The 24,898-nt window shown below is 37.2% G+C and overlaps 1 protein-coding gene across 1 annotated transcript in view; it reads left to right on the forward strand.

Moving 5' to 3' along the window:
• The first annotated feature begins 581 nt into the window (after window positions 1–581).
• Window positions 582–24,898, forward strand: part of LOC122808148 (CD209 antigen-like protein E) — a 454,065-nt gene continuing 429,748 nt past the window's right edge. The window contains exon 1 of the mRNA XM_044079119.1: window positions 582–714. Within this exon, the coding sequence (XP_043935054.1) occupies window positions 597–714 (118 nt within the window). The 5' untranslated portion in view covers window positions 582–596. The remainder of the gene's footprint in view (window positions 715–24,898) is intronic.

The raw sequence follows: 24,898 nt of genomic DNA on the forward strand, positions 1-24,898 counted from the left end.
GGAAACATAAATATCGTCAGGTTGGCCATGATGCAGCTGTGCTGTTAATGAATCCCCTGGTAAGTACCTGTTACAATTGAAATAAAGTTAAACATATTAGACTTCAAAGTCTTTATTCTCCTTTACTAGAGCATGGAATTTGTAAATATTTTTACATATTTGTGTGCGGTTTACATATACTTACACAGATACACAGAGTCATACTCTCCACATACATTTCTTTTATTGTAGTATGAACCATTTGAAATGTTTTGTAAATACATAAAATGCAACAGTAGCATTCTTTTTTTACAATGAATAGATGTATTTTGTTATATATGAAGAAAAAAAGATGTTTTGACAGTTTTGACTGCAAAGATCACAGTTCATATTGCACAGTGTAGAACATTTTTTCAACCTACAATTTCTCTTTTTCTAAAGACATTTAGGAACTGTATCTTGTTTTTTTTAAGTTCTACCCATACCATGACTCATATATAGAAGAGGAAGCTGTCCTGTAATTACAAACCTAAAAAGGAGAGAGGAGAGACTGAGTCCACTCACTTTATCTTTCTTTCTGTTTTTTTTTTGTTCACTTGCACTATCTCCTAAATGCGATGGAATCAGAACAGACATATGAAGGGCTTCAGTTTAAATCTGAAGATACATATAACACTTTAGAGCAACTTCAGGAAGAGAAAATAACAGTACACATGGCGTCAAGATTGGAGAAAGGTATGTTGTGGAATTGTAGCATATGATTTGTTTAAAAGTGTGTATATGAGAGGTCTGAGAGATAGAAAAACAATCCTAGTAAATAAAAACTTATCAAATGATGGTACAGCAGAGCTTATATGATGGAAACAAAAACATTTCAAGCAAGATAGTCCTTTTTGAGATCTTCAGTCTAGGTCGTAAATTAGCATCCTTTCCCGTATCAGGTGAGTTTTAAATGAAACTTCATTGAGTAACAGCAGTATCTCAATTTGTATGTATTAGTTATCCTGGTCCATATGAAAGGTATATTTGTGACAGCTTATATTATACCATTACTGTAAAAAAAAAATAGGAAATGCAGCAGTTTTAAAACATCCAGTAACATGCTATCATGCGGAGTTATTAAAATTAAACGCTAATACACTTTATAATAATAATAATAAAGTTCATTACTTTTAAATTGAAATGCATACTGCTATAAAGTTTTACTTATTGTAATTCAGTACTACTGTCCTCAGCTACCACTACCTTACAACTATGAACTATTACTCAGAAGACTTTTGCTTTAATAGAAAAATAGGTAACTTGATCCAAGCTACTTTAGACTGGAATAAACTAATTCTATTCACCCAAGCTGTATTCTAATTCAACCATTCCAAAAATCATCCACTAAACCTAATATAGAGTAGGTGGTATGAAAAAAAAATTACTTAGGATTACTCTGTAAAGTCAAACTCAATCCTACTGATCAAGCACTCATCACTGTTGCACCATCTTTTCTACTATCTTGTATATTTTATGCATTTGCAGTTCTAACTTATGTACAAGCTTGTTATATATAAAAACAATTTATACTGTCTACCACTCAAAGACATGCCTGGATGTAGATCCTAATGATAGCTTATACTCCCTACTGAAATAGTCTATAATATTATCTGCAGTCCTAACATATGCCCTGTCATCAGCAATATATTTTAATGGTACATAACACTTACACAGGTATAGCCTCTAAATCAAAACATAAATCTTACACATGAGATTAACTCTACTCTATACATGTAAAAAGCAATAGAGCACTATGTTTCCATTGCAACATGGTCTAACATGATATTCAAGTGCAATTCTAGGTCTCTGTGTGGCAAAAAATACAACAATTGCATCCAGAAAAAAGGAAATTATTACTTCTCTATACTCCTCCCTCATTAGACCAATAATTGAGTATAATGCCCCATTTGGTGTGTACCTCTCCAAACATCTGCAACAACTAGAAGGTCCACAGAAATACCTCACAAAGAGAATCCATGGCCTCCAACACCTGTCCTATGCAGACAGGTTCAAATCACTATCACTCTACTTGGTATCATACAGATTGCTAAGGGGTGATCTGTGTCTCCCACCCTGCTAGAGATGCTCCATATCCATAAGTCTAACTCCTCACACATTACCAACTCAAAAGGCCTGAATCTAATATGTGACATCAATAAAACCTGCAGGAGAGACAGGTTTGTCTCCCAGAGGTTGCCCCATCTCTGGAATAGACTTCCCATACACCTCAAACAGAGTACCTCACTAACTCTCTTCAAGAGAAGCTTTGATGACTGGATGCGAAACCACAAATTTGTCCCAGCAGTTCCACATGTATCCCTCATTGACAAGGGTGATAGGTACTGAGTGAGGTTTCTTGATGGGGATAAACTCTTGGCAAGGCTTGTAAGGCCCCAAGGGCCATTAGCCTAGAAACCTACTATGATCCTATGAACAATAATTTATTTATTTATTTAGTTGGTGCTAAAGAAACATAATTAATGTTTTATATTTTAGAACTAAAATCATTTAGTTAAATGCAGTTTACCATAGCATGATAAAAAGTGTGTGCAATTGATCATTAAATAGTACCAATAAATGAATCATAATTATTTTGAATTATCTTATCTATGCTTCTTTATAAAATGTCAATACATATTTGAGTAGTTTACAATTCTAAAAAAAATGTGAAATATTACAGTTCAGATTTATTAGAGAATTTGTTTTAGATATGTACGGCAAGAGCTTTTCTTTGATATGTAATCAAGATGATAACAGATGTTTGAATGTTATTGTTAATAAAAAGCTATTTATTTATTTAAATTTGTTAACCATGGTAAATGGAAGAAACAATTTACCATCAATATTTTTATTTTTGTATACTGCAAAGCTATAAGCATTTTAATAGTTTTGAATAAATGAATAATTAATTAATTAAATATGTGGAAGCCAGTGGTTAGCAATATCTAGTAATGTGGCATTTTATGTTCTTCTTTAAAGCATCAACAGTGGTGAAAGGTAAGTGCAAGCACTGAGTATGCAGAGAGTCCTTACACCACTCGTTTATAACATAGTACATCGATGGCATTAACTTCAGTCTGAGAAAATACCCTTACTGGCTAGTGACAATGAAGGTCAGCAGGAGGGGGTCTGAGTGAAAATAAATGCTATGCTTGTGTGTGTGTGTGTGTGTGTGTGTGTGTGTGTGTGTGTGTGTGTGTGTGTGTGTGTGAGTGCATGTGCATATCCACCTAGTTATCAATCTATCTATGTATGTGTAGATTTGTATACAAATACATGTATATATATATATATATATATATATATATATATATATATATATATATATATATATATATATATATATATATATATATATATATATACATATACATATATACACACACACACAAACACACACACACACACACACACACACACACACACACACATGGAGAGAGAGAGAGGGACAGACAGATACATATGGATATATGTCAGGTGATCTAACTCACGTTAGTTTGACTTGCATATAGTTGACAAAAATTGACTGATCTCTTCATATACGCAAGCTACTCTGCAAGCTATAGGAAATCATCCCAGAACTTGCAAACAAAATACAATTGGTTTTGCAGAGGGGAAGTTTATTTATTTATCTATTTTATTTTATGTTTGTTTACCGGGAAAGTCCGACCATGTGAGTAACCCATTTTCAGAGGATGCCCATTTGGTGGTGAAGCCCCACTAGTTACAGAGAAAACATAATCTAAGAAGCTACAGTGATAGGATGAGACAACAGAAATAACCCCACAGAGAATACACAGTATAAGAAAATACAAACTTAAGTTGAGACCTTCAAAAAAAGTCATATAAGTTACAAAGAATACATATATTATTTATTTTATTTATTTATTTATTTTTTATTTTACATTTGTTGACCGGGCTAGTCTAGCTGGACAAATATCCGTTTTCAGTAGAGGCCCGGGGAGAAAAGCTCCAATTATCAGAAGTAAACAATCATTAACAATAAAAAATATTAAGCAAAATGCAATAAGTACAAAGGTGGACTTATGTATGAATTAATGGAAACAAAAAAAGCAGAACAACAATTTTTCAGAAAATAGTTGGTTAATAATAAAATTACAAGGTAAGCAACATTCAGCAGTTAGATACAAAAAAAAATTCAAGATGTGATAACATGGTGGAGGGAAGAAGAAAAAAAATGTTAGAGACAATCTCAAAGTTAAGACTGTCAAAAATTAAAATATGTTGTTTAGAGGGACAGTTGGGCAAAGGGGGGAAGTTGGGAGTAGTAGAGAAGTAATTTCAGTCAGGATTAGCACAAGGACACAGCTATTGAGTTTTAAGATGTTCTTTGATATGTCTTTTGAAAACGGATGTAGAGTCTAGGTTTGTTATTTCCTGAGGTAGTTGATTCCAGATTTTCCCAACAGAATTTGAAAATAATGAGTCCCCAGCTTTATTCTTTGATTTGGTTAAGGCTACAAGGAGTTTATTAGCGTAGTGTGGCTAGGTTTTATAAGGTGAAATCAGTTTTGTAAGGCTAGGGGTAGCATCAGGATAGTAAAGGGTCTTATGAATGATAATTAATTGTTGATAGAGTAAGTGGTTGTTGAGTTCTAACCAATCTAGTTGCTTGAGGTTAAGACAATGGTGGGTTCTAAAAGGGGTAGCAGTAATGAATCTAGTAATACTATTGTAACAGGTAGAAAGTTTGGTGATGTTATTTTTAGACAAGTTTGTATATATAGCAGAGGCATAGAAAAGGGTGGAGATCAGGTGGGTTTGGGCCACTGTTTTTCTAGCAGTTGGGGTAAGAAAGGGTTTAATTCTGTAGAGAGTACCGATTTTTTTGTTAACTGATTTAATGGTGTTGTTAATGTGGTCATCAAAATTAAGATGGTTGTCAATAGTTACACCTAATAGGCGAGTGGTCATATCTGGACTAATACAGGTAGCATTGTTAGAGGAGATAGTGAAAAAAGGTGTTGGCGATTTGTGTGTCGGGGTAAAGAGAAGAAGTTTTGTTTTTTTGGGATTAAGAAGGAGGGAGTGTTCCATAAACCATTTTTCTACATTATGGAAGACTGTTTGGGTGAGGGACTGGAGGGAGGAAACGTTATTAGCAGCACAGATTAGAGTTGAGTCATCAGCATATTGAATGCAGATGGCTTGGGGTATATTCAAATGAAGGTCATTGATAAATAAAGAAAAAAGAAGGGGACCTAGGATTGAGCCTTGTGGAACCCCAATGTTTACTGGAAGTAAGGAGGATAGGTTTTTGTCCCATAGGACTGCTTGTTACCTATTTTGGAGGTAATTCCTCAACCATTAAAGAGTTTGTGAGCCAAGTGAATAGAGATTTAGTTTGTCCAGAAGTATATTATGGTTAACCATGTCAAAGGCCTTTGACAGGTCTAGGAATAGTGCTGATGAGAAAAGATTGTTGTTCCTATTATTATTTATGGCATCAGAGAAGGAAAGGAGGGCAGTTGTAGTACTGTGGGAAGGTCTAAAACCATGTTGACTATTGGCTAGAAGTTTGTTTTGTAGAAGGTAGTTAAGAATTTGTTTATGTATGCATCCTTCCATAATCTTTGCTAATGGGGAGAGTAAGGCAATAGGGCAAAGTTTGAGAGCTCAATAGAGGAGCCCCCTTTATGTAGAGGTATTATATGAGATATTTTCCATAAGGTGGGGATTTTTCCTTCAGAGATAGTCCTATTAATAAGAATGGATATGGGGTAGTATATAGCTTTTGCAGCGATTTGTAGGTATTCTGATGGGAGTTGGTCAGCGGATGGGGTGCAAGGTTTAAGTTTCTTGAGAAGCTTATAAATAAGGGATGTAGGAACTGGTTGAATGTGAAAGGCATTAGATGAAGTGTTAGAGGTATTAGGTAAGGAGGTAGTAGAAGAGGGTAATGAATTAGCTAGGGTTTGAATGGCTTCTGTAAAATACTTGTTAAAGGCATCTGGGATCAGGGTGGAGTTGTTGAGGTTAAAGCCTGAAGGGGTAGGAGTAGTTGAATGTCCTGGTTTAAGAAGTTTGTTAATACCTGTCCAGAATTTTTGGGGGGATTGTTGACTAGTTTGTTGAAGGTGAAGATAATATTCCTTTTTATCTGAAAGAGTATCTTTCTTAGTGGCATTTCTTAATTGCTTAAAGAGTAGGTGATCAGATGTACATTTGGTAGTTCTCCATTTAGCCCAAATTTTGTTTCTAAGGAGCATTTTTTGTTTAGTTTGAAATAAGAAATACAAAACATATGATGAGATGATCAACTTTAACTCCTTTGGCAAATATTAATCATAAATGTGTTATAAAGAACATCATACAATTAGAGAAGCAACATCACACTTATTTGCAAAGAACATTATAATATTTAGAGAAACACAGATAAATGTCTTAGTGGTTAAAAAAGTAGGAGGCGAGATTTGAAGGTAGCTTAGTAAATTCAAGATCTGTTACTGAAATTTCTCAGGAGTGTTCATTCAGGATTTAGACAAGAGTAAAGCCAGGAGTTAGATAGGTGGGACTTGAGAAGTGTTTTAAAACTCTGGGTGTTAGCAGTGGCTAGTATATGCAACACCTGCTACTTCCATATACTAACTCCAAGATTGTACAACACTGGGGAAAGGGTATATTCCCCAAATGTGTGTGCATGTGTGTGTGTGTGTGTGTGTGTGTGTGTGTGTGTGTGTGTGTGTGTGTGTGTGTCAGTCTCTTCTGTCTTACCTCAGTCTATCAATACAACCAACCATTCACTTCTTTCTGAACTAATAACTCCCTGTACATATTACAACATCCAATTAAACAACTCATAATAGAACTTCCACAATACTAGCTTGTCATGCCTAATGTGCATTCTGTCATTGAAGTTTTTATACAAAATGAAACTGTATGAACACCAAATGCTGTAACACATATGTGTAAGTACATCTCAACCCTACCTGCTTCCTATCACATAATGATATCAACAAACTTAAGCTATGCCTGCACCAATAGAATAGTGCATTACATGCTATTAACTTTTGTAAGTAAATCATAAACTTCTAAAACTCCCACTACTTAAATATACTTCTACCCTATTTGTCTTCCTTCCCACTGCAGTTATCTCACAGATATATCTGAATAGCTACACATCCCACCTATACCCCACCAAAACAGCTCTAATGCTGTATATTTCAATTTCAACCTTCTTCTTCATTCATCTTCATTCAATAACTGCCATTATTAATGATCTTCCCACTCGAAAAAGTACTAATACCCCCCCTTCTCAACCTCTCCACCTCATCCTTCAAACTCTTTCTCCCTCACATTAAATACATACTCTCTAAACTCAAGCCCTGCTCCCCCTCAACTGATAATCTACCTTCTTACTTCCTACAGATTGCAGTTGAACCCCTAGCCTATCCTGTATCCATCCTGATCAACCGATCTATCACTGAATCATATGTTCCAGTATACTACCTACTGAAATAGTCTATAATATTATCTGCAGTCCTAACATATGCCCTGTCATCAGCAATATATTTTAATGGTACATAACACTTACACAGGTATAGCCTCTAAATCAAAACATAAATCTTACACATGAGATTAACTCTACTCTATACATGTAAAAAGCAATAGAGCACTATGTTTCCATTGCAACATGGTCTAACATGATATTCAAGTGCAATTCTAGGTCTCTGTGTGGCAAAAAATACAACAATTGTATCCAGAAAAAAGGAAATTATTACTTCTCTATACTCCTCCCTCATTAGACAAATATTTGAGTATAATGCCCCATTTGGTGTGTACCTCTCCAAACATCTGCAACAACTAGAAGGTCCACAGAAATACCTCACAAAGAGAATCCATGGCCTCCAACACCTGTCCTATGCAGACAGGCTCAAATCACTATCACTCTACTTGGTATCATACAGATTGCTAAGGGGTGATCTGTGTCTCGCCTACAAGGCAATCTTGGACCCCATCCTACTAGAGATGCTCCATATCAATAAGTCTAACTCCTCACACATTACCAACTCAAAAGGCCTGAATCTAATATGTGACATCAATAAAACCTGCTGGAGAGACAGGTTTGTCTCCCAGAGGTTGCCCCATCTCTGGAATAGACTTCCCATACACCTCAAACAGAGTACCTCACTAACTCTCTTCAAGAGAAGCTTTGATGACTGGATGCGAAACCACAAATTTGTCCCAGAAGTTCCACGTGTCCCTCATTGACAAGGGTGATAGGTACTGAGTGAGGTTTCTTTCTGGGGATAAACTCTTGGCCAGGCTTGTAAGGCCCCAAGGGCCATTAGCCTAGAAACCTACTATGATCCTATGAACAATAATTTATTTATTTATTTAGTTGGTGCTAAAGAAACATAATTAATGTTTTATATTTTAGAACTAAAATCATTTAGTTAAATGCAGTTTACCATAGCATGATAAAAAGTGTGTGCAATTGATCATTAAATAGTGCCAATAAATGAATCATAATTATTTTGAATTATCTTATCTATGCTTCTTTATAAAATGTCAATACATATTTGAGTAGTTTACAATTCTAAAAAAATGTGAAATATTACAGTTCAGATTTATTAGAGAATTTGTTTTAGATATGTACGGCAAGAGCTTTTCTTTGATATGTAATCAAGATGATAACAGATGTTTGAATGTTATTGTTAATAAAAAGCTATTTATTTATTTAAGTTTGTTAACCATGGTAAATGGAAGAAACAATTTACCATCAATATTTTTATTTTTGTATACTGCAAAGCTATAAGCATTTTAATAGTTTTGCATAAATGAATAATTAATTAATTAAATATGTGGAAGCCACTGGTTAGCAATATCTAGTAATGTGGCATTTTATGTTCTTCTTTAAAGCATCAACAGTGGTGAAAGGTAAGTGCAAGCACTGAGTATGCAGAGAGCCCTTACACCACTCGTTTATAACATAGTACATCGATGGCATTAACTTCAGTCTGAGAAAATACCCTTACTGGCTAGTGCAATGAAGGTCAGCAGGAGGGGTTCTGAGTGAAAATAAATGCTATGCTTGTGTGTGTGTGTGTGTGTGTGTGTGTGTGTGTGTGTGTGTGTGTGTGTGTGTGTGTGAGTGCATGTGCATATCCACCTAGTTATCAATCTATCTATGTATGTGTAGATTTGTATACAAATACATGTGTGTGTATATATATATATATATATATATATATATATATATATATATATATATATATATATATATATATATATACACATATACATATACACACACACACACACACACACACACACACACACACACACACACATGGAGAGAGAGAGAGGGACAGACAGATACATATGGATATATGTCAGGTGATCTAACTCACATTAGTTTGACTTGCATATAGTTGACAAAAATTGACTGATCTCTACATATACGCAAGCTACTGTGCAAGCTATAGGAAATCATCCCAGAACTTACAAACAAAATACAATCGGTTTTGCAGAGGGGAAGTGTATTTATTTATCTATTTTATTTTATGTTTGTTTACCTGGAAAGTCCGACCGGGTGAGTAACCCATTTTCAGAGGATGCCTATTTGGTGGTGAAGCTCCACTAGTTACAGAGAAAACATAATCTAAGAAGCTACAGTGATAAGATGAGACAACTGAAATAACCCCACAGAGAATACACAGTATAAGAAAATACAAACTTAAGTTGAGACCTTCAAAAAAAGTCATATAAGTTATAAAGAATACATATATAATATAAGAAAAATACAAAACACGTGATGAGATGATCAACTTTAACTCCTTTGGCTAATATTAATCATAAATGTGTTATAAAGAACATCATACAATTAGAGAAGCAACATCACACTTATTTGCAAAGAACATTATAATATTTAGAGAAACACAGATAAATGTCTTAGTGGTTAAAAAAGTAGGAGGCGAGATTTAAAGGTAGCTTAGTAAATTCAAGATCTGTTACTGAAATTTCTCAGGAGTGTTCATTCAGGATTTAGACAAGAGTAAAGCCAGGAGTTAGATAGGTGGCACTTGAGAAGTGTTTTAAAATTTTGGGGGTTAGCAGTGGCTAGTATATGCAACACCTGCTACTTTTATATACTAACTCCAAGATTGTACAACACTGGGGAAAGGGTATATTCTCCAAATGTGTGTGTGTGTGTGTGTGTGTGTGTGTGTGTGTGTGTGTGTGTGTGTGTGTGTGTGTGTGTGTGTGTGTGTGTGCGTTAGTCTCTTCTGTCTTACCTCAGTCTATCAATACAACCAACCATTCACTTCTTTCTGAACTAATAACTCCCTGTACATATTACAACATCCAATTAAACAACTCATAATAGAACTTCCACAATACTAGCTTGTCATGCCTAAAGTGCATTCTGTCATTGAAGTTTTTATACAAAATGAAACTGTATGAACACAAAATGCTGTAACACATATGTGTAAGTACATCTCAACCCTACCTGCTTCCTATCACATAATCATATCAACAAACTTAAGCTATACCTGCACCAATAGAATAGTGCATTACATGCTATTAACTTTTGTAAGTAAATCATAAACTTCTAAAACTCCCACTACTTAAATATACTTCTACCCTATTTGTCTTCCTTCCCACTGCAGTGTTCTCACAGATATATCTGAATAGCTACACATCCCACCTATACCCCACCAAAACAGCTCTAATGCTGTATATTTCAGTTTCAACCTTCTTCTTCTTCATTCATCTTCATTCAATAACTGCCATTATTAATGATCTTCCCACTCAAAAAAGTACTAATACCCCACTTTTCAACCTCTCCACCTCATCCTTCAAACTCTTTCTCCCTTACATTAAATCCCTACTCTCTAAACTCAAACCCTGCTCCCCCTCAACTGATAATCTACCTTCTTACTTCCTACAGATTGCATTTGAACCCCTAGCCTATCCTGTATCCATCCTGATCAACTGATCTATCACTGAATCATATGTTCCAGTAATTTGGAAAACATTCTATACTTTACCTATACATAAGGGAGGTAATTCTTCAGATATATCTAACTGCAGGCCAATTGCTATACTGTTACCCCTCTCCAAGATCCTTGAGAAATGTATTCACAAACAGATAATGCAGTATCTTCTCCAACAGAACCTTCTAACAGACATGAAACATGGATTTCGCCCTAAACACAGTACTACAATTGCACTAATATCCTTTACCAATACTGTATCACTGGCCCATGACAACAACAAACTAGTTTCATGTCTGTTCCTTGACCTCTCCAAAGTCTTTGACACTGTCTCCCATCCCCTACTCCTAGAAAAACTCTCATTTAAGTTTCTCTCCTTCCACCATGTCCTGCTTTTTCTAGCTATCTCTCTAACTGCCAGCAAACTGTCAAATGGCACTCTGCCCTATCCCCCCCAATCGTCCCAATGGGTGTCCCCCAAGGATCCATTCTTGGGTCACTCCTATTCAATATTTTCACCAACCTACTTTACACTTCCTGCCCCAATTCTACACTTGTACAATATCCAGATGATTCTACAGTCATCACCATTGCAGACAATCCATCTGACCTCCACTCCACTACCCAAGCAACATTCAACTCTATAGAGACATGGCTTAGTGATAATAAATTAATTCTCAACCCCAAGAAAACTAAGCTTCTACTCTTCCTCCCAAAAAAACTCACCAATCTCAAAACCACATTTTGCATCCTATCAAGTAATAACACTATCATTACTGGTGAATCTAGCACTAAACTGCTAGGAGTCATAATTGATGATCAGCTTAAATTTGATCTACAAGTCACTTCCTCTATCAAAAAGACTCACCAGAAACTTGGACTCCTTTACCGTAACAAAAGGCATCTAACCAATACAGTCAGAATAACTCTCTCCCATGCATTTCTACTTCCCACACTTCTCTATAGCTGTCAATTATACACAAATCTTAACACCACACTCTTAACTAAAGTAGAAACTACATATAACAAGGTTGCTCGATTTGCAGCAAACCAAACCTACAAGTCACACCATTGCCTATCTCTTAAACAACTGGACTGGCTTGAATTCCCTCATATGTTGTGTACTACATAAACTGCAAATTATCCACTCCATCCCCTATCTACCATCTTTCTGCCCTAGCCTTCTATCTATTATATCTAAATATTTCCCAACTAGGACACTACGTAGCTCAGATCAGGACTTCCTTCAGATCTATAAACCCAAAACCAAAATAGGATGTCTACTCTATAACTATAATCCTACTACAACTTGGAACCAACTACCTCTAGAAATTAGGTCACTTGACCAAACCAAGCATTTCAAACTGGACACTGGAGATACCTTACAAACAAATGGTCCTGTCACTGTAGTCATCCTCCCTAAAACTACCCTACCATAGCCTCTGTTCCTTCCTCCCTCTACTGCCTAGCTAAAGAATCATCTACCCCTCCATCTCTATGCTTAACCACTTCATCCCCTGTCTAATCCTCCTGTAACTACACTGTATATAACCAGTTAGGAATTATGAATACTGTATTTCCTTACATCACACCGAACCACAGTTTTTTTGCAGTATGACCTCTGTCATTGTACAAAACTGCTTTCTGTATGACTTATAAATGTATTTTACTGTACAATTGTACAATTGGATGATTTATTAGAAATGTTTTTTACTGTACAATTTCAGACACTGCATCAAACTGTTTAACTGTATGATTTACTGTAATAGTTATCTCGTTAAAAATTTTCAAATGGAAATGTCTTATTAATTCCATGTAAAATGTTAATACTGACCGTGGAGCTTTTCTTCTCGGGTATCCACTGAAAATGGGCTAAATGCTCAGCTGGACTAACCCAGTTAACAAATGTAAAATAAATAAATAAAATAAATAAATAAATCTTATATTCTTTTTGTTATACCCCAAAATTAGAAAACATCACTTAGCCTGTTAGAAATTCTGTCGATAACATTACTTGCACAAGCAACATCTTACCTCCACCACCTCTGTGCAAATACCATTCCATTCTCTGATGTACAACCTCTTATTACCATAGAGCGACACTATACCTTTAGCCCCATCTTTGTATCAAACCAATTACATTCACTTTTTCTAACAAAAAACACTATCTAAAGCATTATAAGGTGCTACTAATAGCAACTTCAAAACTTAAAATCTATATGGTTACATACCTTAATGCATAGCCTTCTGTCTCTGCAACAGTGAGGTGATATCTGTCTTAACACAGGGCAACTGCAGACCACACAAACAACAAATTTACCAATCACATCAATAGACACTGACCTACCCCAAAATCCTGTAAACCCAGTTGGCCTTCACCTCTACCATGTTATCTCAGAAGCATCTGTAATATAATGTCTGGTGTACAAGCACTGTTAGCCTACTACTCAGACAATACTCGGGTGGGCACAGAAAAATTGCACAAGCAAGACACATAAAATGAAGAAATACTACCCCTAAATATGACATTGTCTATTAGAACTCAAAAACGGCTGATGGGGTAACAATTTTCTACAAGGACAGTTAATAGCTCTCTGTTTTTCTACTTTTCCCTCCTCTATTTAATAACGCAGAGGTTCTTCTCTCACAGTTTCATATTAATAACCATTAGCCTCTAGCTATTAGACCTATATATATATATATATATATATATATATATATATATATATATATATATATATATATATATATATATATATATATATATATATATATATATACACACACACACACACACACACACACACACACACACACTCACAATGCATATACATATATCTATATATCTGTCTATCTATAGATAGATCTATATATATATATATATATATATATATATATATATATATATATATATTCTAAAGACATGCGTCTGGAGCATTTCTCCCCGAGCCTCCACTGAAAACAGGATCTGTGGAACCTAGTCGGACTTTCCCGGTCAACAAATGTTAAATAAAAATAAATAAATAAATATATGGGTCCTAGACTTTATATCAAAAGTACATTGAATCGAAAGGTACTACAGTGAACTCACTTTTGCGAAAGTGCATTTTAGCGAAAATGCACTTTCGCAAAAAAAACACAACATGCAGTTTGTGTGTAAATTTAGTTGTACATCAACATGTACTGTTGACTGTACAACTAAACAAACTCTTGCTTAGATTGTGGTACAGCGGGGATAAGGGAATGTTCCCCTTTCCCCACTGTTGTGCGATCTCAGAGTGAGAATATTAAAGTGGGGGGTGCGGGGACCACAGTCCCCCACATGGGGGGGTGCAGGGAGGGCTTGCTCCCCTGCATAAATGTGAGTAATGTTTTATTTTTGTAGGGTTTATTGGCAATTTTTTTCATGAAAGTACATTTTCGCTAAAATGCACTTTCATGAACATGAGTTCATTGTAGTACATTTCTATTTAATGTACTTTCGATTTAGCAACTTAGATCCACACACACACACACACACACACACACACACACACACACACACACACACATATATATATATATATATATATATATATATATATATATATATATATATATATATATATGCATACACACACACACACAGAGCCCACCCTAGAAGAAGTAAGAGCAGCACTAAGGAAGATGAAGTCAGGGAAAAAAGCAGCAGGCTCAGATGAGGTCACAACAGATATGATAAAGATGCTGGGTGAGAAAGGGGGGAAATGGCTCCTGAGGGTACTGATAGCAGTGTGAAGGGAAAGGTGTATCCCAAATGACTGGAGAATAAGCATACTCGTGTCACTGTACAAGAACAAAGGGGACATCCACAACTGTGGGCAGTACAGAGGCATCAAACTCCTATCACATTGCATAAAAGTTCTGGAGAGAGTGATTGATAAATGGATACGCAGACTAGTAGAATGAGATGAGCAGTTTGGATTCAGATCAGGATGCAGCAGAACTGACCCGATGTTTGCAGTGAGACAGATACTTAAGAAGAAGCTAGAGATGAGGAAACAGTCCAACTGGGCATTCCTAGACTTGGAGAAAGCATATGACAAGGTCCCCAGAAAGCTGATCTGAGCAATACTACAGTAGTTTGAAGTCCCATAAACACTGGTAGAATTAGTGCAGGCTATGTACAAAGACCCAGTGACTCAAGTACAGTGTTTGGCCTCACAGTGGGGTTCCAAGTGGGAGTGGGTGTACACCAGGGTTCAGCTCTGAGCCCACTGTTGTTCATACTGGTTATGGACTACATTAGCAAACAGTTCGGAGGGGACAGATCAACAAAGTTGCTGTACGCAGACAATGTGATATTACAGGCAGACTCTGAGCTAAAACTTCAGCAAAGGATAAGAGAATGGAATGCAAAACTGAAGGCACATGGGATAAAACTAAGCACAGATAAGACAGTGGTAATGGCAGCAAACTGGGAAAATCAGAAGAAGCTGAGAATAGAGATAGAAGAGAAGATAGTGGAACAGGTAAACAGCTTCAAGTACCTAGGAGAGGTGGTTGAGGAGAAGGTAAGTCTGAATGAAGATGTCAGACCTAGAATCAGAGGGGCTGCAGCCAACTGGCATACAGTGTCAGGTGTAGTCTCTAACAGAAGAATGCCAAAGAAGCTGAAAAGTAAGGTGTACAAGACAGTGGTGCAACCAGTACTACTGTATGGTACAGAAACCTGGGCAGTAAAGGCAGAACAGTTGAAGAACTTAGAGGTGATGGAAATGAAGTGCCTGAGAAAGGTGATAGGATGCACACTGTGGGACAGAAGAAGAAACGAGGACATAAGAGCAGAAGTTAAAGTAACTGCAATTGCAGAAAAGATCAACGAGAACAGATTATAGTGGTTTGGACACATGCAGAAAAGCAGAAGACAGTCTGGTGAGGAAGATTTGGGGCAGACAGGAAGAAGGTAAGAGGAAGCAAGGATGTCCAGCAAAGAGGTGGATGGATTGTGTGAAAAAAGATCTTCAACAGCCAGGCATGAGTGTTGAAGAAGGCAGGAGTGTGGCACTGAATCGAGAGATTTGGCGACAGGTGACCCAATACCCCACCCCCATGTAGAAAACAAATAGGAAAAGGGGAGCTGATGGTGAATGATGATGATCTGAATATATATATATATATATATATATATATATATATATATATATATATATATAAATGAAATATACCTCCTGGAAATAACATCTGTACCACTGTACCACTGACCTTTATTGGATATTCTCAAATATCCCCAGAAAACAATTCTGCCAGTTGATATAAACATAGATCACCTCTCCATTGTCTCTGAGCACCCCTCCAACTACCTTTAGTTATATGGTTTCTCACAGTTTATCGCTACACCAACTAGATAAGAAAACTATAGTAACATATAGTCAATACATGACCAGATCCTTACCTACTTTCTTAAAATCACTTTATCTGGAACATTTCCAATTCCTTCAGTGATCACCTACTAATATTTGCTGTAAAACACCAGACTCACATCCACAAGCAACATCAGTACAAATAGATCAAAAATCACACCTCATTTAACAAAGAAAACTTCCTCAATTATTGACAAGTTCATAACTGAAACAGCATAAATCTCTAACCCTAGATGATGTTGACACTCATTTCAATAAAATCTCACTTGCTACATTTAACTCCCCTGCTCCTCTCAGAAATAAAAGAGTTAAAAGTAACCTGGCTTTCTGGTTATCCTGGAAAACAAAATAACTCATGAGGCTACGGAACAGCTTGAAAGGCCCGGCTACATAACAAGTCAAAAAGTAAACTAGAAAACTGTAAGCATGTCAGGAATCAAACTAAGTGACAATTACAGCTTAGTAAAAACTATATACTATACTACACTACACTTAACAGACCCATGTGAAGAAATCCAAACAGTTCTAGTCATATATAAATAATTTCCCAAATCCTGACTGACCCTCTCAGTTAACTGCCATCTCCTCAAACAATGAAGATTCCACTGCATACCAATGAAACTCTCACTTTATCCGCACAACAGCCTCACTTAGAAATTACTCACATAATGTTCCCTTACAAAATCTTTCACATACTGCCAAATCAACAAAAGTTACTTGGCCTTCACACAGTTACTCTCATCACTATAGAACAACTATTCTACAAGCTAAAACCAACCACTCTGACACCAGTTAATATACATGCGGAGTACATCAAAAGAACATCAGAAGCCCTTAATCTTCCCTATTTTTATCTCCGAAAACTACACACCTACCCTATGGAAAAAAATACTTCATTTAACTCCTTCATAATGGGAGAGATGATCAGGGAATATTTTTAATTACTTAAAAGTAACAGTGTTGTCTACCCTAGCTAAAGATCTTGCAAAATAATCCTATTGCCAACTCTGGATGGTGTCCTTCCCACAAAACTACCACTGCACTCCTTAGTTTTATCAGCAATGTTGACATAAACAAAAACAATTATAAGTTTGTTTTCCCCAATTTTCCTAAAATTCTCCAAGACATTCAGTACTGTATCCCATCAAAAATTACTAGAAAAATTCTTCAGCACTGGCATAGGTAACACATCCCTAAACTGGTTTCACATTTAACTCTCACACAGTAACCTGGCTGTAAAATGGCAAACTGACATTTTTGTATTTCTTCCTGTTTCTATTCAAATGCCCCAAGAGCCAGTACTTGGTCCACTGCTATTTAACATCTTCATTAATGACCTTCATACCGCTGCCAAACACACCAACATAGTCCAATAAGCTGATGAGTCCACAATTGTATGTTCAGCAAACACTCTATCTGAACTCCAAAAACTACCCTCAGGAGACTTTTTTCCTTCGTGGAAACCTGGTTATAAAGATGATGAAATCCTACTCATTCCTAGCATGTGAACAGATGCTGTTTACCTGTATCCACAACACAGAAATAGGAGCTGTTACCTGTATCCACAACACAGAAATAGAAACTGTTACACAAAACGTTGTGAAGCTGAAATTAATAACCACATGAAATATGACTATCACATACAACAATCTGTTAAACATAATCAAAATGGGAAATCTATATAGGGCAAAACTACACATCACACATTTGGCTAAGAGAAACACTGCTGCTACAAACCTCCCTACAAACCTGCTCCTTTCCTCTACAGTCTTTACCAAACTACTATCACTTTTCTAAATGAGCTTCAACAATGATGCAATAAAATTGTCAAATCTTCTGCAAATCATTCCTATAGAAGTCATTACTGTCTCACCGTAAAACACTTAGAACTCCCGCAGCACCTAACCTAGACACAGCTATTTACTACAGTCTCATTTAAACCCTGACTGATATTCCTTATTTAACATTATTCACCTCTATCCTCAAAACCATTCACTCAATTCATGCAAAAATTCTACTTGACATTAATAGCTCTAGCAACACAGCATGTGACTCTCTAAATTCCCATTATGTCTCAGAACTGTGGGAATTCCATTCCTGTAGCTGTACATCAAATAGAGGCCCTAAAATTATTTTAATCCCACATAAAAAACTATCTGAATAACATCTGGATCTGCTCTTGCAGTAATCCAGGAAAATCTTAAAATCATACTCTTTACATTGACAATTATACAGAATTCCTCTAAATCATCTATTAGGCAATTGTTCTTTCCATCACATCTTTCCCAGCAGTCAGCTTCTCCCTACCCATCACCACACTTCTTTCCCTATATATCATCACCTTTTTTCAACTAAATCCTACATTTATCTGTGCTGTCCTATTATATACTTTACTTTACTTATGTATAATTTCAATGGTCCTTGTTAAATGTAATTTCTGTAAACACACAGCATCCTCTGTATTGTTGCTACATTATGTATCATGTCTATGTTGTATGTACTGGAGCATTTCTCTTCAGGCCTCCTCTGGAAAGGGGCTTTTATCAAGTCCAGTGGATACCTACACTCACTCTCTATCTCTCTCTCTCTCTCTCTCTCTCTCTCACACACACACGTAGAGTCAGAATAGATAACTTCAGGGAGTACAGGGGAAAGCCATTCATATTAGGGGGCTCAGAAGGCTTCCGCTGAAAAAAGTAAAGATGGAGATTGATGTTCAATATTCATTCATTTCTTGCATTTTCATTCTTTCAGTAGGGAGCCCATATAAATATATATACACACGTGTGTGTGTGTGTGTGTGTGTGTGTGTGTGTGTGTGTGTGTGTGTGTGTGTGTGTGATGACCCACAACTGGAGCAGTAATCAAGGAACCCCAGTCCTCACCACTGGGACAAGTGTGGGACGTTCACTGAGAGGTTAAACAGGTATACACACAGTATTTCCAGATGCAGGTCTCAGCATCATGTGCAATTTCCCTTAAGAGCACAAGGAGACCACAGTCAGTCCGGGGCTGGTTTCTCCCTCTCCCTCCAGATTCCCAGTAAGACTCCACACTGGCACAGCTATAGAGTTGACATCTCAGCTGAGAGCCCAAGTCAAGGCCTCCAGCACTCTCTCTGTCCAGCTAGTGTTTAGTGTCCTTGCCAAGTAGCTGACACACACACTATATGAGGTTTGATTTACACACACACACACACACACACACACACACACACACACACACACACACACACACACACACACACACACACACACACCAAGGAAAGGCTGGCACATGTTTCCTAGCTATGTCCCCTTCTGCCCAGACTATAAGGTAGTTACCACTGCCACCAGTCACTCCTGACAGCTAACTTAAGGCCCTTACCAAAGCATGTCTAATCTTACTGTGTAATATTAATATTAATACAAATGGTAGTTTGACTAAGAGCAAGGCTATTAGGGGTGGCTCACACAGTGACACCAAATAAATATGTAAGTACCTTCAAAAGCATAAATATCTCTACAAAGATCAGCCACAATGAAAGATTTAAATATATTTAATAATAAATAAAAAAGAACAAGAAAATACTAAGTATAAATTCACAGTGTTCAAAACACAGACAATTTAAATAACATTTCATGACATATTCAGATAAAGAAAAACAAGATCTAAAACTAAGCTTTACTACATTCCTGACTGTATCTAAGAGAATTATCATAGCCTATACCATAATAACTTACTAATAGAGCAAGGCAGAAGATGTGGTAAATGGTTCTTCTGTTGTTGTCAGGTCCAAGACAGAATACAGAATGAAAAGACTTCTCAAAATAATATCTAAAATATTACTGCTGGGATGGCTTGCAGGATGACATCATTTCTTGTCATCTGACTTCTAGTTCACAGACAAAACCCCAATTGTTGAAGCTGGTAGGACTTAATGTCTACCTGTAAAAATACACATACAAGGGCTTATACTCTGATCTTTGGCAGGTGCTAGAAGGCATAAAACAGTTGCATTCCTACATGCTTTTAGCCTAGTAATTAGTTCACCCTAAATACAATACAGAAAGCTACCTAGTACAGACTTTGTGCCTCTAGCTGCATTGAAACCTATCAGATAGCAACTTTATGGCATAGCCTATAAAGTGATATAATTTCAGATATTTTTCTAACGTTTGCTGGACTGAAGTCAACCCTCCAGTTTCCTCTGTTAAACATATACATTTAAACAGTTACAATAGTGCATGCACATTTGTGTTCTCTGCAGTAGGCACACTGTCATTACATTTCAAACACTAGCTCAAATACTTTTTCAACACAAACATCTGTCCACTTGACATAGAGTTCTAATACATTTGTAACACAAGCATCTTATATGATATACAGTTTTAATACATTTGTAACACCAGCGTCTTGTATAAATTAGCTTGATTTTCACAAATGACATATAATCATCCACAAAATTCCAGCTAACTGTGCTGACAGTACCTCCTTTCGTGACACCCCCCCCCCAAAGACTCAAGCTAGTTTTTCAAGTGCCCCTTAAAAATGTTGCTTGAGAGGGATGGGCCTATCTAGGAATACATTGCCCATTCCCTGTCTTGATATTCCAGCTGCATTTGCATTGCTGACCCCATTATAGTGACCTCCAGATCCCCAGTAACGCTACCCACTCGCACAGCTGTAGAGTTGAGATTACAGCTCCTCCAGCACCCTTTCTGTCCAATGAGTGTTTTGTGTCCCTGCCCAAGTAGCTGACACTCACACACTCTATGAGATTTGATTTACACATACACCCCCCCCACACACACACACACACACACACACCTGGGAAAGGCTGGCACAGGTTTACTAGCTATGTCTCCTTTTGCCCAAACATTAAGGCAGGTACCCCTGCCACCAGTCACTTCTGCCAGCTACCTTAAGGCCCTTAACAAAGGGTGTCCAACCTTACTGTGTAATATTAATATTAATACAAATGGTAATTTGACCAACAGCAAGAGTATCAGGAGTGGCTCACACAGTGAACCAAATAAATATACAAGTACTCTCAAAAGCTTAAATATCTCAACAAAGATCAACCGCAATGAATGGTTTAAATATATTTAACAATAAATAATATAAGAACAAAAAAATGCTAAGTATACATTCACAGTGCCTCAGAGCTCAAAACACAGGAAATATGTAAAATAACATTTAGGACAGGCTCAGATAAATAAAGAAAAACAATATTTAAAACTAAGTTTCACTATATTCCTGATGGAAACAAAGATAATTATACTATACCCTAATACCTTACTAACTGAGCAAGGCAAAAGATGTGGTGAATGGTTCTTCTGTTGTTGTCAGGCCCAAGAGAGAATACAGAATGCTCTGGCTCCCTAAGAGACTTCTCAAAATAATATCTAAAATACTACTGCTGGGATAGATTGTAGGATGGCATCATTTCTTGTCATTTGACTTGTAGTTCCCTGGCAAAACCCGTTTGCTGAAGTTGGCAGGACTTAATGCCTACCTGTAAAAATACACAGACAAGGGCTTTTACTCAGATTTTTGGCAGGTGCTGCAAGGCATAAAACAATGACATTCCTTCATGCTTTTAGTGTAGTAATTACCTCACCCCCAAAGACAATACAGAAAGCATCCTAATACAGAATTTGTGTTGCTAGCTGCCTTGAAACCTGTCAGATAGCAACTTTATGGCCTAGCCCATGAAGTGATTTAATTTCAGATATTTTTCTAAAGTTTGTTGGCCTGAAATTAACCCTCCAGTTTCCTCTATTAAACTTATGCATTTAAATGGTTACAATAGTGCCTGTGCATTTCTATTCTCTGCAGTAGGCACACTGTCATTATATTTCAAACACAATGCTCTGCAAATACCTTTTCAACACAAACATCTGTACCAAGCAGTTCAATGTGCACATGATATAGAGTTCTAATACATTTGTAACAGAAGCATCTTACATGACATACATTTCCAATAGATTTGTACCTCTAGCATCTTGTATAAATTAATATGATATTCACAAATGACATATAATCATCCAAAAAATTCCAGCTAGCTGTGCTGGCAGTACCTCCTTTCATGACACCCCCCCTCCCCAAAGACTCAAGCTAGTTTTTCAAGTGCACCTTGAAAACTTTGCTTTAGAGGGATGGGCTTATCTGGGAATGCATTACACCATTCCCTGTATTGAGATTCCAGTTGCATTTGCATTGCTGACCCCATTACAGTGTTGCATATTCATTTCACATGCCTACAACCCTAGGCTCCACCATAGTAACTTAAGATTTTCCAGGCTGGCTCCCTGGAGCCATAGAACCCTCTCAGACTCCTCTTAATGTCTACTGCAAATACTTAGCACAAGGGCTTCTCTATCATGATAAGGTTTCATCATGTTAACATGGTATAGATTGTGACCCTCCCTCCTGCCTAGCACGTTTACCATGAAGTGAACATCACTGACCTTCCTTGCCACTTTGAAGGGTCCCTCTCAAGCTTTCTGCAGCTTATTGTGTCTGACAGGAATGAGAACCATCACCTGATGCCTGACAGCATACTCTCTGGCTTGAGCATTCCTGTGATACCAGACCTTTTTCTGTTGTTGGAGTTCTGTCAGGTTCTCCTGGGTGATGCCCATGAGTTCCCTGAGCCTTGTCCTGAGGTTGAAATTAAGGAGCTACTTAAGATAGGTGCACCGTAGTAATAACTGGACTCCTTGTAAAGAATGTAAACATACTTTTCATACACTACTTCCCTATATAATGTTATCAATTGGTAATGTTTTGTAGCACATTAGGGTGTTTTACATTACATATAGAAAATTTTTAGTTTTTCACTTTCTTTGTGATGTATGGGAGAAAAACTGACTGAATAATACTTTTTTGGCATCTTCTTGACATGTATTAATCCGAGAGAGTGCTGGCTGTTTATTAATTATTGATCATAAAGAATTATTTTTGATTCTCAGTCTATTATTTTAGTAGACTGAATGTGTATACATTGTTTTACCTGCTGGCTTGTTTATATACTTGTTGTTTGTTTGCTTGTTATTTCCTGGAAGCTAATTCACCTAATACGCAACTTCTCAGCTTCTGTGGATCACATGTATATCTGCATTGCTTACTGTACTTATTTCCTTGTTTCACTTGAAAGAAAGTTACTGTTTGTCGTTTTGCATTTAGTTACTTGTATCACATTGCACCAAGTTACCTGGCACTTGCTCACTAAAGCAATTATATAAGTCAGCACTAAAAATTAAAAGCACTAAATATTATAGCATGTCCGTTGTCAATCTCCTCTCCCAGCTGGTGAATCTGGGAATCTTGAGGCAATGTTATAACTGCCTCATGTACACAGACAACCCTCTCCTCCTCCCACATAACACGATGAAGCTATTTAGCCAAACTGGAGGCTGAGCTCTCTCAACTCAGGACTGGCAAGACCAGACAGGAGGAGAAGGCAACTACACACACCACAAAACCAGCCTCACATAATGCTACCACTCCACTGAATCAAACACATAAACAAACAGCAGAGGCCTCCAAAGCAGACACCCAAACAACTGCTACCTCAAGACACCCCACAAGCAACACATAAACCACAAAAGCAGTGTGCAAAGCAGTCACAGCCCTTAGCACAAATACAACACCAAACATACTTGTCATAGGTGACTCCATAGTCAGACACACTGATGTCCCACTCACCAGGCTGAACAAGGAGAGGGTCACAGTAAGCTGCCCCATAACACAAGCACTGGTCACCCCACAGCAAAGTACAAAATGACACAGTCATTGTCCATGCTGGTGTGAACGACCTGAGATGAAAAGAGACATAGAGGAGCTCTCTGATTATGTAGCCCAGGCAGGTATGACCCTAACCCTGAGCAGTATCCTTCCTTCACCAAGAATGATGCCACAATATAGAGACAAGATGATCAGCTTTAACAATTGGCTTAATGTCTGGTGTCATTCAAAGGGGATCCAGTGTCTGTCTGCCTGGGATGACATGCTTGACAAGCCACGCTTGCACCTGTCACCCTGCTAAGGCTCTTGCCACCCCATAGTGCCTTTTTAGGCAAGGCTCAAATTCTAAACCTACCACCTAGAAAACAAAATGGGAAGAAATTGAGGGTAATGCTGCTCAATGCCAGAAGTCTAAATCTCAAATGCACGCACACTCGAGGCTTCTCAGTATGGAGAACATCGATGTCTGTGCTGTAACTGAAACCTGGTTCAAGGCTCCTGAGAGCACCCCGCACTATTAGTTTTTTACTATATCATGCTGCGCCCCAAAACCCCGACCACCCACAAAGGAGGGGGGTGTATCATCCATATTAAGGATACTCACACCTCCAGGTTGGTGGCAACGCATGAAGCTCGAAACCATCCAGGTGCAACTAACAATAATAGGCAAAAATCAACTAACAATAGGCAAACTGCTCTACAAATTGTAGCATGCTACAGGCCACCCTCTCAAACTCAGGAACCCCACACAGCCTTCCTGAAGACACTGGAGGGTATAAATGT

The sequence above is a fragment of the Protopterus annectens genome, chromosome 8.part0, assembly GCF_019279795.1.
Source record: "Protopterus annectens isolate FY-2018-M chromosome 8.part0, PAN1.0, whole genome shotgun sequence".
Lineage (NCBI taxonomy): Eukaryota > Metazoa > Chordata > Ceratodontiformes > Protopteridae > Protopterus > Protopterus annectens.